Source organism: Papio anubis, chromosome 11 (assembly GCF_008728515.1).
Source record: "Papio anubis isolate 15944 chromosome 11, Panubis1.0, whole genome shotgun sequence".
Classification (NCBI taxonomy): Eukaryota; Metazoa; Chordata; class Mammalia; order Primates; family Cercopithecidae; genus Papio; species Papio anubis.
Genome location: NC_044986.1, coordinates 22849747 through 22864969, shown reverse-complemented (window position 1 = coordinate 22864969; position 15223 = coordinate 22849747). Strand labels below are relative to the sequence as shown.

The following is a 15223-nucleotide window of genomic DNA, read 5'->3' as shown; positions in this document are numbered from 1 at the left end:
CAGACAGCCTGAGATTAAACTTGATCCACAGATAATCCCCCAAATCCAGAAGCCACCTGGACAACAGTTGGCTGAACTGAGGTCCATCGTGGGATACATGCTGATGCTACTGATGAGTTCACCACGGGTTTCCCCGGGACCAGAAAACAGCTCCTCAAAATACAACTTATTATTCTAATCATTATTGGAGAGTGACAGAGAAAAGACGTCAATCCTTTGAGGGCAGAATCCATTTAGGGAGATTAAATGGCTTTTCTCACCGCCGACCCCCAACCCCCGTTTTTACTTTTAGAATCTTTATTATGAAAAATTTCAAACATACAGAAAAGTGGAGAAAACAATATAACGAATTCGGCCATCCATCACCCAGCCTCAGCGATGACCAACCCGCGCCCGACCCCTCCAGTCATCCATACCCCACCCCTCGAGGCAAATCTCCCACGTCCTCCCCTTACACGCGCAGACCTCAGTAGCGACAGGAATCCGTTCCGGACTCCTCTGCGGCCCTGGCCGGCTCCCTCGGCCCTGCTCAGCGCGGCGCGGGCGGGTTTTCGGCCCACGTCCGTGAAGCCGAAGGCCGGATCGTGCGGCGCCGCCCCGCCTCCCACGGCGCTTCCTCCTCGGTCCGCACCGCGGGGGTCACTGTGGCCCCAGAGCGCCTCGACACACGGCCGGCAGCCGCGGGGGATGCGCGAGTGAGTCCCTCAGCGCAGCGCGGAGGAGAAAACGAAGAGGCGCCTTCCACTTCCTCTTGCTCTACTGCCGGCACCCGCCCCGCGAGTCCCTCGCCCCCGCTGCCCCGCCCCCGGTAGGGCGTGGCCACGGCCCGAGGGGCGGGGAAACACCCATATTTGGCCTTATATGGGCAGCCGCGTCACGGACAGCACTCATTCACATAAAACGCTGCGCGGCCGGCGGAATCCCCGGCTTCTGTGGCGGCGAGCGGCCGGGCTGGGTATCGAGCGCGCGGGGCGAGAACGCGGAGTTGCGCCGCCGCTAGGGCGCCGGGCTCCGTCGCGGCCGCAGCCCCGCGGGTCGCCCTCCCGTGCCTCGCCCGCGGGCATCCTGGCCGTGGGCACCCGCGGGGCGCGCGGCGCGGGGCCGCTGGCCGGCGGCGGCGGCGGCATGAAGGTCACGTCGCTCGACGGGCGCCAGCTGCGCAAGATGCTCCGCAAGGAGGCGGCGGCGCGCTGCGTGGTGCTCGACTGCCGGCCCTACCTGGCTTTCGCCGCCTCGAACGTGCGCGGCTCGCTCAACGTCAACCTCAACTCGGTGGTGCTGCGGCGGGCCCGGGGCGGCGCGGTATCGGCGCGCTACGTGCTGCCCGACGAGGCGGCGCGCGCGCGGCTCCTGCAGGAGGGCGGCGGCGGCGTGGCGGCCGTGGTGGTGCTGGACCAGGGCAGCCGCCACTGGCAGAAGCTGCGGGAGGAGAGCGCCGCCCGTGTCGTGCTCACCTCGCTGCTCGCCTGTCTGCCCGCCGGCCCGCGGGTCTACTTCCTCAAAGGTGAGCGCGCGGGGTCCCTGCCACGCTCGCCCCTCCGGCGCCCCCGGGTCCCTTCCCTGTGCCGGGGCGCCATCCTACACCCTGGGACCGGGAGAGTCACCACCTGCCGGGAGTCTGCACTCTGGGGCTTGTTGTGCGCTTGGGAGGGCACTGCAAATGTCAACACTCAGAGCTCCCCCTCTTCCCCACCCGAGTTCCTCGAAAGCGCCTGGCAGCCGGTCTGTCCGCCGGGCTGGGTGGAATTGGTTATGCTGCGGGGTTGCTGCTGCTTAGCAGTTTGGGGGCCGTCGGCCCGTGCTGGGCACGAGCCCCCTTTCAAGACCCGAGCTTCGCCGCTGTCGCTGGGGTCAGGGCTTGGGGCCTTCCTGATAGACTGATCTGGTGGGATCAGCAGGTCGCGACCCCTTCCCCCATGGTGTGGCGCAATGGTGCCCCCCTTCCTCCCGCCTAGCCAGCTGTGTCGTCACCGACCCCTCTTGACTTTTTGACCTGGCGAGTCCCTTCCCTTTCCATTTCATTTTATTGCTTTTTATTGTTTCCCTCCGGCCTCTTCTCTCCTAGATCTTTCTCTAGCTCAGTTTGGAGCTCACATCCTTCCCACCCTTTTCACCTCCTCCCTCCTCCGCCCCAGGATTATCCCTGGGACCCATCCTGAGCCGAGCCTACAGCCGGCCAGCCAGGAAATAGAGGTGCGCGGGGGCAGGGTGGTGTGGAGATTCTGCGGCCTTTGATTTGACACCTCCCGGAGCTACCACCACAGGCCTGCCCATTTCACCTGCCGGGAAGATAACTTTGGCTTCTAGTGGTGGGTGGGTGATTGACTCTCAAAGTCCAAAGCACTGGTTTTTTCTGGGTCACTTCCTATGACTGCTCCTGCTTTGTATTTGAGTCCTTTGTGACCTCAAATGACACCCGGGGAGACCTGACCCACATGAAGAGATGAGGGCTCAGCCCCAGCAGGGCCCCAAGGCCGTGCCAGCCCTGGCGCAGGCACCTTGGAATGTAACAGTGATGGGGATCAGAGCTCGGTGCAGGGAGCCGGCGCCGAGAGTTAGGAGCCTGTTTTAAAGCCATGCAACTTGAGTTTCACACACTCCGGGCCAGGAAGATTCTGGAGACAGTTCCCCTCTCTGCTAGCACCTCCTGCTGACTGGTCCCCTGTTGATTTCCTGTTGAAGAGATAACAGAGGTAGATGGTAATCGTCCTTCTTCTGGCAGCCTAGCCCGCGGGGGATAGAGGGATGGCCTTCTGGCTCTGCAGAGGTTTCAGCGCGGCTCCTGATTTCTTTCTCTTCCCAATATGGTTTTTGTCTCCTGTTCTTAGGAGAAGTTTATGCCTCCTAAGTAGCATGAAAGAGGTTCCAGGAGACCCTTCCTGGTCCCCGCTCTGCTCCCCATGCTTCTCTAAGCGGGCGCTGCTGACAGTTTAGAAGTTATCGCCACAAAGTAGGCAACTCTGTAGACTCACATCTCAGGAAAACTGTTAAAATGTTTTTTAAAAGAAGGTAACATATGACACAGGTACAAATTTGAACAGCATGAAGGCCGTATGATGAGAAGCGGGTCTTCTGCATATCTTAGAACCCAGTTCCACTCCCCAGAGACAGTCAACTATTTCTTGTTTACCTTTAGATAATTTTTCATAAGAATCTTAGAAATAGATTGATTTTGTATAGTTCCTGTCTTGCCTCTTGTAATCCTAGATCAGGGAGACTTGTCCATATCTGACCATACATGTCTGTTTCACATTGAACCGGTCTCCTGTAATGGCCATTAGGTTGCGTCCGGCCTCACTGTTCCAAGCAGTGGGGTAGATCTCCTTCTCCATGTGCTCTTGTGTGTGCAGTGCCTTTCAGTAAATCATGAGAATTGCCAGGTCAAGAATTATATGCATGTTAAATTTCAGTAGAAATTGCTTCATGCCTACCCTTATAACACTACTACTAAACTTTAAATTGTTGCCAGAAAATTTTTATTTCTTTACTTAACTCATGTGCAGATAGGAGTTCAGGTTTTAATCTGGTGGCATCTGAGATCTTGGCAGGGTCAATGCCTTTTTACACTTTCCATAATCCCCTGTCTCCCAAACAACCACTAAAATGAAATGGTGATGACTGAATTGCGTGGTCAGTGCTTATTTATATATAGTATCTGTGCTCTCTCTGTTCCCTGGTAATGTGGTGGTGATTGAAAGCAGACTCATTCCAAAAGAAGGCTGAAGTAGCTCTAAGAATTGCCATGGCTTTTGCAACTTAAGTGAGGCACCAGAGAGGAATGTTCTGTCTCTCCACACCTCTGATGGGAGTGGGTGAAAGACTGAGACCATTTAATCTGTAGGATTCCTCTGAATCCCAGCTTGAAGAGGCAGGGCCCTGTTTATCTGTCCCTGGACTAAATTTTGTCAACAGCAGGCAGGATCCAACTCATACCCGAACCTCCTATCTGTCCTCCCGATAGCCAACTCTGAAGTAATCTATTTAAAGCCAGAAGATGGGGTAGCCTGAAGATTTCCTCTTCCCCAACCTTCATTCTGAAGTTTGGGAGGGCCCAGGTCATTCTTAACTCCAAATTCCCATCCAAATCCTTGTTTGTCTCCTGGAACCCATAATGTTGAGGTCTAGGCACAGGAAGTGATCAGGTGGTTTACTGACTAGGGATACCTCTTCCAAGGAAGCTGTGGGTCAGTGTGAGCCTGTGTCTTTCTCTCTTGACTGCTGGAAGGTAAGGGGCCCAGGGGCTGTGGCAGAGCATGGGAAGCTAAACTGCCTATAGCACCACCTTGCACCTCCGCAGTGGCCTCCCGTTATGGTGGGGAGCATGGTCATTGGGGAGGACCAAGAGCTCACGGGCAGGCGCAGTGGGCTGCTAGTGAGGTGACCACAGAGGAGATCTGGGTGTACTAAGTGGGGGCGGGGCAGTTCCAGCAAGCTGAGAGGAAGCAGTAATGGCAGGATGACTCATTCTAGGAATTGGCTGCAGCTTCTGGGAGGGAGTTGGAGACTGCCTTGTAATCCATTAACCATTTGTCTACTGCAGGGCTTTAAAAAAGCCAGCATCACAACACCCAAAGTCACAAAAGAAAAAGGGGGTTCTTTGGAAAATTCGTGGTCTCAGAATGCATGTTTAATGGATCTGACTCCAAGTGAATTCTCTAGGCCAGAAAAAGACGAGTGGGCTTTCTGGAGGCCCTGGGAAATGCCTCAGGTTGCTCTCTGGGTTACCAGCAAAGGAGTTTCCCAAGCAAGGGTGGCCTGTTGCACCTGGCAGCCCTCAGCATTCTGAGGGTTCTTCCCCACTCAGATGGGCCCAAGAAGGCTTACTTACATTTGCAAGTTTCTGTGACTTGCTCAGAGGGTTGTTTTTTTGTTTTTTTGTTTTTTGGTCGTTTGCTTTTTTGTTTTGTTTTGTTTTTGTTTTTGTTTTTGTTTTGAGACAGAGTCTCTCTCTATTGCCCAGGCTGGAGTACAGTGGCGTGATCTCGGCTCACTGCAAGCTCCGCCTCCCGGATTCACGCCATTCTCCTGCCTCAGCCTCCTGAGTAGCTGGGACTACAGGCGCCCGCCACCACACCCGGCTAATTTTTTTGTATTTTTAGTAGAGACGGGGTTTCACTGTGTTAGCCAGGATGGTCTCAATCTCCTGACCTCGTGATCCGCCCACCTCGGCCTCCCAAAGTGCTGGGATTACAGGCGTGAGCCACCGCGCCCGGCCTCAGAGGGTCGTTTTTACCTTAAATCCATTTGGAGAGGTGTAAATGTAATATTAAGGATTCTGAGAGTCATACATGCTATAAGTTGACTTATTGATTGGTTAGGGGGGCATGCAGGAGGAGTAGAGGAGAAGTAGGAAAAGTGGGGATAAGAAGATAGGGTGGTCACGAAGGGGACAGAGACACTTTTTGTTCAGGAGGGCTGAGAATTAAATCCAGAAGTCCTTATTCTTTCAGTTGATTTAGAAGGTAATTAACTGGATTGATGACTCCAAATTGGACCTAGAAAGGATTGTCAGCAGTGTTCTTAGCACCTTGGGAGTGAGAAGCCAGGCTATTTTACTGCTCTGAGTTGAAACCTCGTATCAGCCCCCATTTCCTTATGAATGGAGGAGGTACCAGCTAGAATCCTGCTTAGAGCAGATGGGCTGGGGAAGAAGGCACTTTAGGAGCCTATCTTCTTGCCAATTAATGAAATTTTGCATAATCACACCTTCCTTTTAGATAAACAAGAGAGAAAATAGCCTTTGTTTTCTGGAGGGGTTTGGTTAATATTTGCCAGATGCTAGATACTTTTTTTCACAGTTTAAGCTGCTTCTGATAGACACAAAAAGTTAATCATTGCCTCTGAAGGAGTTCTTTTTAGAGGTTTGTGTGTGCGTAGAGTCCCTTTCTGTTCTAAATCTGTTTGCTGGTTTTGCTCAATTTTTAATGACCACAATCTGTGTTGGCTTATTATTATTATTATTTTTTAACTGTGTAACCCTCAGAGTATTGATTAACTATGGGTATTTTCTGACAGGGTGAGAAATTGATGCTAACCATCTGTCTCACCTTTTTGTTTGTTTTTGTAGGGGGATATGAGACCTTCTACTCGGAATATCCCGAGTGTTGCGTGGATGTAAAACCCATTTCACAAGAGAAGATTGAGAATGAGAGAGCCCTCATCAACCAGTGTGGAAAACCAGTGGTAAACGTCAGCTACAGGCCAGCTTATGACCAGGTACATGATGGGGAAGAGGTATCCTGAGTGGTATTCTGGGCTCCTGTCTGACTTCTTTCCTCAGCACCTGACTGTTCTCTCCCCACTCTGCAACGATGGTTAGTTCTTTTGTGGATCAGGGTGTTGGCAGAATCTCCTGGCTTTAGGGAGCCTCTGTTGCTTGCCAGCTCGAGTTTCCATCCAAGAGTACATGGGCCTCCTTCCAGCAAACAAGCTGACAAGAGCAAACCAGCCACAGGATGCTTGGCAGCTTCTGCGGAAAAGGGGAAGTGAAAGCTACATTATTGTCATCTGGCTTCGGAGGTTCAGAGAAGCTTTGAAATACTGGTCTAGGTTTCCCTGAAGACATTTCAGAGTTGACTTTCAGGCTTCCTGTGTTGCTTTTCTCTGTAATTGTCCACGCTCTGCAGTTTCTGCAAAGCATCCCGGTACCTGTCAAGGTGTGTCTTGTTGGTATGTTTAACTGAAACTGGTGTTGGTGGGGGTTCTATAGAGGAAGTCCTGTTTGGGTGGCTAAGTAGGCTCCTCTAAGGGGTTCTAATGCTTACAGTTCCACAGATACTGAAACCAGAGGAAATCAAAAGATACTAGAGGGCTTCATGTTTCTGTAAACTAGTGAGTTTTTATGTTTCTTCTAAAAATGAGTGCTTTGTGATAACTCATTAAAGGGAAAAATAAAGTGGAAGGGGGTTACGTAGTACCATCCAGGAAAATGAAAAAGCAGGTGAGAATCCAAATCTGGCAGAAACCAGAGATAAAAGCCTGCCTACTCATTTTATGGAAGGGAAGAGAAGTGTTCTGTGACAAGTGAGATTCTTGATTTTGCAGAGTCCTGCAGCTGGTTCAAGCATCAGGCTCAGAACCCCTTTCTCTCAGCTCCCTGTTCTGATTATTTCAGGACCTTGTTCTGTTTTCCGCATGGCCTCTAATCTAGACACCTGACCTGGTGGGAGTAACCTTTCAAACTTTTCACGTAAACCAAGAACATATCCAAATCATAAGAAGAAAGATGGCTAGATGCTAAAATGCCAGCTCCCTGCCATGAGCAAAACCCTGTCCCTGGGGATAAACTTCGAAGCAAAGCCAGGCGACCTTTTCTTGAACGGGCTCCTTGGTCAGGAAGCCTATTAGCTTGTCCAGATGCCAGGGTTAGGATTTGTTTTCCTTTATTAAACACCCTTACAGTATATGACGAACCCATGGCTTTCAAGCTGTGGACATCTGGCCTCGCTAGATTTCTACTTTTGTTTATTTGTTCGGGTTATGTTTTCCCCCCATTTCTCAGAAAGTGAAAGAGAAATAAGAATTGGCAGAATGTTGTGAAAGCATAGCACATCTCTGGCCAAGTGAGGGGTGAGAAGGCCCTGATGTGTCTTCAAGATTCATCTGGGGAACCCCCTAATGCTACTTCTTAGAAACACTTCTGCATTTAGAGCAGCCAGGCGAGGTCATGTTAACTTTTGGGGTTTCTGAAGGCCTTTGGCTTCTTCCCTCTTGGTCTAAACAGAAGTTCAAAAAGGGAAAGAAATGTAGTTTCAGGGGTGTGTTGGGCTAAGCTCCAAAAGAAATTGGATGGATCCCAGGTCTGGTGTATCAGCAATTTCCAGGCACTCAGGAGAGGAGGAGATCTTGAGTCAGCCATCCAGCCTGCTCCTTAAAGGGCGAGCCTGTTAGTGTCCATTGGTGGGGACCCGTAAGTCATCAGTGGCCACATGAATCTGGACTTGGAACTCTGACTCCTTTCCCAAGAACTTTGTACCACCTCTGCTGTTTTCCTGATTTCTAGCTGGTGGGGATGCTGTGCCCAGGGAGTGGGTCCAGCTCAGGTCAGGACTAGACCTGCTTGGATTGCCTAAAACCCTGTGTCTTCCCCGTGGAGAGAAGCCACGTTCTGTTCATTCTTCAATCCCAGTGACAGTGGCAGCTATGTAACGTGCCAGGTTTTAATGCATTCATTATCCCATTTACACCTTACCAATTATCCAGAGAGGATAGGTATTATCCCCTGTTTAGAGACAAAGGTCATAGGTTAAAGAAGCTGTCCAAGATCACATCAGGTAGTAAGCATGGAGCTCTGGAACTTAACCCAAGAGCTCTGCTGTCTGACGCCCAAGCCTAGGTTCTTAACCGTTGCACCACTTTGCCACCAGGAAGGCTGCTCTGTATGCATGGAAGTTTGGAGAGGTTTTGAAGAGGGGATGCAGATGGACATTTTATCTCTAGAGGAAGAGAGGAAAGAAGGGAATTTTTTCCTTCCTGTCTTTACCTGAAATACTTTCTCATATTGATCACTATTGAAATGGAGTCAGACAAGGCCTTGCATCTCATGCTACACCATCAGTTTTGGGTTTCAGCCCAGCTCTATCACTGACTAGCTCTGATTTGGACAAGTTATTAAATGCATCTGAGCCTCAAGTTGCCCATCTGTAAAATGGGAATAATGTTACCTACCTCACAGATTTTGTGAAATTGGTATGATGTAGGCACATCTAAAGGGTTAAGCCCCCAGAAGCCAGCCACAGTAGATGCTGATAAAAATACCAGTTGTTATTATTACCTTATGTAAAATCCTCTGTAATTTTCTTCCAAGTGACTGAACTGGCCTTTGCTTAAACACTTGAGTTCTTAGGAAACAAAAAGCTAACGCCGGGTGCGGGGTAAATTGAGAATTGCCTGTGGCTGGCCCCTGTCCCACGCACCCTTCCCTGTTATGGATCTGGCTGAGAGTTTCCATTCCGCTCTTATTCCAGGACAGGAAATGGAAACACAGGAAGCAGATGGTTGGCATGGGAAAGGCTCCCAAAGATATAGCCACTGTCACCCAGCCCTGTGTTTCCCTCTCAGCCTCTAAGGGCTCCCATTTTTCCAATCATCACTGACTTTTCTGCAACCTTTAGAGCCCTGTAAATGCTGAGACTGCCAGAGTCTAACCAGTGGTTCATTTTAGTTTTGCCTCAAGGTGGATGGTCTCTGGTTCCCCCTTGACTAGAAACCTGGGGTGTGGGTAGCCTCCCAAAAGGATGGCTCTGTAAGCAGGTCTCACCAGCACCCCCAACAAACCTCCGTGTGAAGAAGGTCAGAGGCGAGGAAACCCCTCTGCTTGTGGCCTGACAGCATTTTTTATCTAAAGATTCTGAGTAGGTAGTGGTTATTTTCATTTCTAAAAAGCATACTTTTTTGTTGGGGGTGGAGTTGCATTTTAACATCTCTAAAACCTGGATGCATCTTAGGATCAACAGTGTATTAGGTTTGATGAAATACACTATATAGGCTAGGCTTGGTAGCTCATGCCTATAATCCCAGCATTTTGGGAGGCTGAGGTAGGAAGATCGCTTGAGGCCAGGAGTTTAAGACCATTCTAGGCAACATAGCAAGAACTCAGCTCTACAAAAAAAAATTATAAAATTAGCCATACGTGGTGGTGCATGCCTATAGGCCCAGCTACTTGGGAGGCTGAGACGGTGGGATCTCTTGAGCCTAGGAATTCAAGATTACAGTGAGCTATGATTGTGCCACTGCACTCTAGCCTGGGTGACAGAGCAAGACTCCGTCTTTCCAAAAAGGGGGAAAAAAAAATACGCTATAAAAAATGCCAAGGCTGTAAAGGAGGACACACACCATGTTGAGTCCTGGTCCATTTTAGCTGTAAAGAAAGTGAGACTGTCCCAAGGCAAAGAGGCTTGCCCTGGTACTCTCAGGGCAGCTGTAACTTCAACACAGCCCCGTAGATATTTCCCATGATACCACATGGCTTCTCATCCTTGTCAGCACAGGAAGAATGCCATCATATCCTACCTCCTTGATGTGTGCAAAAATGTGAACTCTTTGCTGTGTGGATTTTGCTGTCATTGAGTCACAAGGCAGCCACGTAAGGTAGAGTTGGCCAGGATGGAGATACCACCCACACTCAGTTGAACTGCCCTGGCTCTGAACTCTACTGGGAAACCAGAAAGGGAACCACCCATCTTAAGCAGCAAATAGGTCAGAGTTGTTTTTTCCTCTCTCAAATGAACAAGCTAATCCAATATTTCCTGATTGTCCTTTGTCCCTGCTTCCAGGGTGGCCCAGTTGAAATCCTTCCCTTCCTCTACCTTGGAAGTGCCTACCATGCATCCAAGTGCGAGTTCCTCGCCAACCTGCACATCACAGCCCTGCTGAATGTCTCCCGACGGACCTCCGAGGCCTGCACAACCCACCTACACTACAAATGGATCCCTGTGGAAGACAGCCACACGGCTGACATTAGCTCCCACTTTCAAGAAGCAATAGACTTCATTGGTAGGTTTAGCCATTCCCCCTCAGTTATTTTGGGAGCCCGTTTGGGGCATGTGTTCTTGACTTTTGATGCCCTGATGGAAGCTACCTTCACTGAAAGAAAAGTGTCTTGTATATGCTGCTGCTAAGAGTTGGAGCCAACATGGGATGCAGCTACCAAAAAGGTGGAAGGGAGGATTTAAGTTGCCATTAATAGGAGCTTTAATTTGCAAGATAAATGAATTAATATAATTTTATGGCAGTACTCACTGCCGATTTTGTTATTGTTTCTAGCTGGGCAGAAGCTGAGCGCATCCCTGCGTAATGCTCCACACAAGGAAAGCAGGGGAAAGAACCTCCCTAACTGTGCTTCTACGTAGATTGGGTTTATTTTTAAAAGCAAACAGAAGGATTCAGAGAGCACTACTTACGCACTGAGCCCCAAGGGCCCCCAGCAGCTTTCCATACTTTTGGCGAATGGCTTGGGGCAATTTGTTTTGCATTTTCAGCTAATTTTGGATTAAAGATAGCACTTGACTCAAGCTCCATGCTGTATGCACAGAAAAGTTGGCATCTTTTGCCTTCTTTCTGCATTCTTGTTAGGCAGTTATTTATTCCATTGCATAGACCTAAAAACCGAGGCCTTGGCCTCTGGTCCTTCTGCCAGGAAAGGGCTGTGGCCTTAGGGTTTCCAGGTGCTCTGTGTTGCGTGGGTGGTTCTCCCATATGGCATCTTCTCCCCCATCCATCTTGCTAGGAGGCTGCCCTGACTTTTTTCTGTTTCAGATTTGCAAGTACCACTCTCTAACCTTGTGGTCATGCCCCGCTTTCCAGCGCCCATCTTCCTCTTTAACATATGTAGTTGTTGAAACTGACGCATGAATTTTCTGTATCTTGTTCCAAAGGATGTTGGAGGAGGAAAGGCAGGTGTTAGCACAGCAATAATTACTTAGTGCAGGTAGCAATTAAAGGCCCCCCTTGAGCCACATGGTGGCTCTCTGTTCACCACACAATTTCTGCTCCCCAGGAAACCCTGACGAGAAACTCATCAGAGGCAAAAGGCCGAGCCTGTCCTGCTTGTCCCCTGAGCCTCTGGGCTAAGATCATTCCTTTGGAGTCTGAAAGGCAGCCAAAATGATGCGTTCAGGGTGGGAAACCCTTGACTTGTTCTCCCTGTCCCTGGGAATGCCTTGCCCTTCTCAGCCTGTTGTTTAATTACCTGGGTAGCTACTTCATGAGGTCATGAAACACGCCCCCATCCAGTTCTCAGAATCCTCCCTCCCCATCCTGTGTGTGTATTGTATCTGTGTACACACAATCCACAAACCCACAGCATTTTGAAAGCACAGGATGCTTTTTCTTTTGGCCCTTCCATTGCCCTGCTAATGGAAGGAGAGACTGGGCCTCCCCAGTGAGCCATGTGCTGAATATACACTGACCCCTTCCAAGGGAAGAGGGCCATGTGGAAGGCAGGCCCCGAGGTGTCGAGCGGGCTCCAGAGGCAATGCACTCTGGACCCTTTGCATTCTTGGATGTGGCACTAGGCCAGTTAAAAGCTAAACTTTGAAGGAGGCCAACAGAGGAGTGAAGGGAAATAGGAGTCCGACCCTATAATTCCAGGGACTTGGGGGTCAGACCCCTTTGAACTAATTTGAAGAGACTGTTTTGTTTCTTTTGAGTCAGACTGAATTGGAGGACACCCCTATTGAACTGCTTTGGGGTGTCCTGTGGGGTTTTTGTTCAGATGGGGAAACTCTAGGATTCCTCCCTGATGCCTCAGAAATTTTACCTTTTAGATTTTGCAGATTGATTTGCATCCTTTGACCTTGGGGCAGGGAAGTGGAGGGTGGTAAGGGGAATGACTTTTTTTTTCTTTTGGCCCTTCAAAATCTTAAATGTGTTTGCTTACTGTAGCCTGCGTAGTGCCAGCTACATCTAACTTCCTGTGATGTAATTGTTTCCTCGCTAGCAAGAGAGGGAATTGGAAAGACTGTATTTTTTGTGGATTTGATGTGTATGTATCTTTAACCTTTCATCCCTTCCCATTTTTAATAGTTGTAGCTGGTTTTCTGGGGGCGAGGGCTGGGGGGTAGAGCAGGAAGGGAGGCATCCTCCCCTTTTTGTCATATTGAGCTAAAGAATGCTAACTGATGGTGGTAGCTTTATAGCAGCAACTCCCATTGTTGAGCAAGATGGAATTTGTGAAAGCCATTTATATCCTCCGTCTAGTAGGCGTCACTTAGCCAGGGCTATAATTAGTGGCCATGTGCTATTTATTGTGTGTTTGGTGGTGAGAACCCTGGGAGCTGAGCCAAGCATCCTGCCCTGGCACAGCAGGACAGGGTGCCTGGAGAGGCCGGAAGACCTCTACCAGGATTGGGGTTAGGTTGTTACCCTTAGAATCAGACCTGGAGAGGCAAGAGTTGCTTCTCCAAGTCAGTCTTTGAGCCTGGGATGCTCTCCTTAGAAAAATGTGCGTGCCCAATAAAAATGTGCACAATTTCAAGGATGTTCCAGTGCCCTCTTGGAACCATCAGTGGAACCTAGGTTAAGATGGCATCCCCAGGAAGGGACTTCTCCAGGGCCATCGCCTCCAGAGGCAGAATCTGCAAGTATCCTGGGGAACTATAAAGCCACTGTAAGGAACATAAAGATCCTACTTGGGGATAGTCTTTGCTGGGATCCCAAAAGCTCTGTCCTCACCAGTGGGGATTAAAGACTGGCAGAAGTGTAGTGTAGGGCCACGGCTCTTAATGCAGGCACAACAGTTTCATATCTAGGTTACTCCAGTGTTTGATTCTTATGTTTTGCCATTGCCCTTAGATTCTAATGCCAACTGACTCCCACCATCTTTTCTTCCTTCCAGACTGTGTCAGGGAAAAGGGAGGCAAGGTCCTGGTCCACTGTGAGGCTGGGATCTCCCGTTCACCCACCATCTGCATGGCTTACCTCATGAAGACCAAGCAGTTCCGCCTGAAGGAGGCCTTCGATTACATCAAGCAGAGGAGGAGTATGGTCTCGCCCAACTTTGGCTTCATGGGCCAGCTCCTGCAGTACGAATCTGAGATCCTGCCCTCCACGCCCAACCCCCAGCCTCCCTCCTGCCAAGGGGAGGCAGCAGGCTCTTCACTGATAGGCCATTTGCAGACACTGAGCCCTGACATGCAGGGTGCCTACTGCACATTCCCTGCCTCGGTGCTGGCACCGGTGCCTACCCACTCAACAGTCTCAGAGCTCAGCAGAAGCCCTGTGGCAACGGCCACATCCTGCTAAAACTGGGATGGAGGAGTCGGCCCGGCCCCAAGAGCAACTGTGATTTTTGGTTTTAAGACTCATGGACATTTCATACCTGTGCAATACTGAAGACCTCACTCTGTCATGCTGCTCCAGTGAGATAGTGAGTGGTCACCAGGCTTGCAAATGAACTTCAGACGGACCTCGGGGTAGGTTCTCGGGACTGAAGGAAGGCCAAGCCATTACGGGAGCACAGCATGTGCTGACTACTGTACTTCCAGACCCCTGCCCTTTCGGGACTGCCCAGTCCTTGCACCTCAAAGTTCGCCTTTTCATTTCAAGCATAAGGCAATAAACACCTGCAGCAACGTGGGAGAAAGAAGTTGCTGGACCAGGAGCAAAGGCAGTTATAAAGCCAATTCATTTTGAAGGAAGCACAATTTCCACCTTATTTTTTGAACTTTGGCAGTTTCAGTGTCTGTCTCTGTTGCTTCAGGGCATAAGCTGATCACCGTCTAGTTGGGAAAGTAGCCCCACAGGGTTTGTAGGGACATGATCAGCATCCTGATTTGAACCCTGAAGTGTTTTGTAGATACCCTCTTGGGTCCAGTGAGGTAGTTGGTTGAAGTAGCAAGATGTTGGCTTTTCTGGATTTTTTTTTTTTTTTTTTTTTCCCGTGGGTTCGTCACTGACCTTGGACTTTGGCGTGATTCTTATTCATACTTGAACTTGTCTCATTCCACCTCTTCTCAGAGCAACTATTCATTTGTGAAAAGAGTTTTTCAGATCATAGACCAAAAAAAGTCATACCTTTGAGGTGGTGGCAGTAAATTCCAGGAGGAAAAGGGTACTTGCTGGGTATCCTGGGTCAGTGGTGTTGAAAACTGGTTTCCTCAGCTTCCTGTCCTTCTGTGTGCTTATGTCTCTTGTGACAATTGTTTTCCTCCCTGCCCCTGGAGTTGTCTTCAAGCTGTGGACTTCTGGGATTTGCAGATCTTGCAATGTGGTACTACTATTTTTTCTTTTTGTCTGTTGGTTATTTCTCCAGGGGAAAAGGCAATAATTTTCTAAGACCCATGTGAATGTGAAGAAAAACAGTATGTTACTGGTTGTTGTTGTTTTTTATAGTGTAAAATAAAAATAGGAAAAGGAAAAAAGCACTTCTTCTTGGTGAATTGGGATAAGGTAGAAATACCCTTGGGTGGGGACTCAGCTTGCTTCACTGGGATTTATTTCTAAATGAACAACAGGGTGATGGTGGTGGAGGTGCAACTATAGGTATGATGATACAGAATGTTGCTTTCCAAGTGAGGGGTTTCCCTAAGTTAACTTGCAAGAGAATTCCTTAGTGCAGGCCTCATAGAGAGGTGGTGAGAGTATTTGCCCACTGAGGGCTCTTCACTCCTATCACACTAGGCAAAAAGCTCTACTTGAACTTCAGATTTCTCACCTGTGAAGAGTGAGCTGAGTTAGATGATCTGAAGAGTCCCTTAAAGCATAAGGCCCTTGATTCCAGTAA

At 49.5% G+C, this 15223-nt stretch overlaps 1 protein-coding gene across 1 annotated transcript; it reads left to right on the top strand.

Annotated features, from left to right (window-relative positions):
* The first annotated feature begins 861 nt into the window (after nucleotides 1-861).
* Nucleotides 862-14861, top strand: DUSP5 (dual specificity phosphatase 5). Its single transcript, XM_003904248.4, has 4 exons — nucleotides 862-1504; nucleotides 6068-6216; nucleotides 10275-10494; nucleotides 13337-14861. Exons 1-4 carry the CDS (start codon nucleotides 862-864, stop codon nucleotides 13741-13743), a joined length of 1419 nt encoding a protein of 472 aa, XP_003904297.2. The 3' UTR covers nucleotides 13744-14861.
* The last annotated feature ends 362 nt before the right edge of the window (nucleotides 14862-15223 follow it).

Excerpts from the sequence above, each read along its gene's own strand:
- DUSP5 (XM_003904248.4), top strand. The coding sequence starts at position 862 with ATGGGCAGCCGCGTCACGGACAGCACTCATTCACATAAAACGCTGCGC. Across the intron at positions 1,505-6,067 it reads GCGGGTCTACTTCCTCAAAG|GGGGATATGAGACCTTCTAC; the intron begins GTGAGCGCGCGG and ends TTGTTTTTGTAG. Across the intron at positions 6,217-10,274 it reads ACAGGCCAGCTTATGACCAG|GGTGGCCCAGTTGAAATCCT; the intron begins GTACATGATGGG and ends CCCTGCTTCCAG.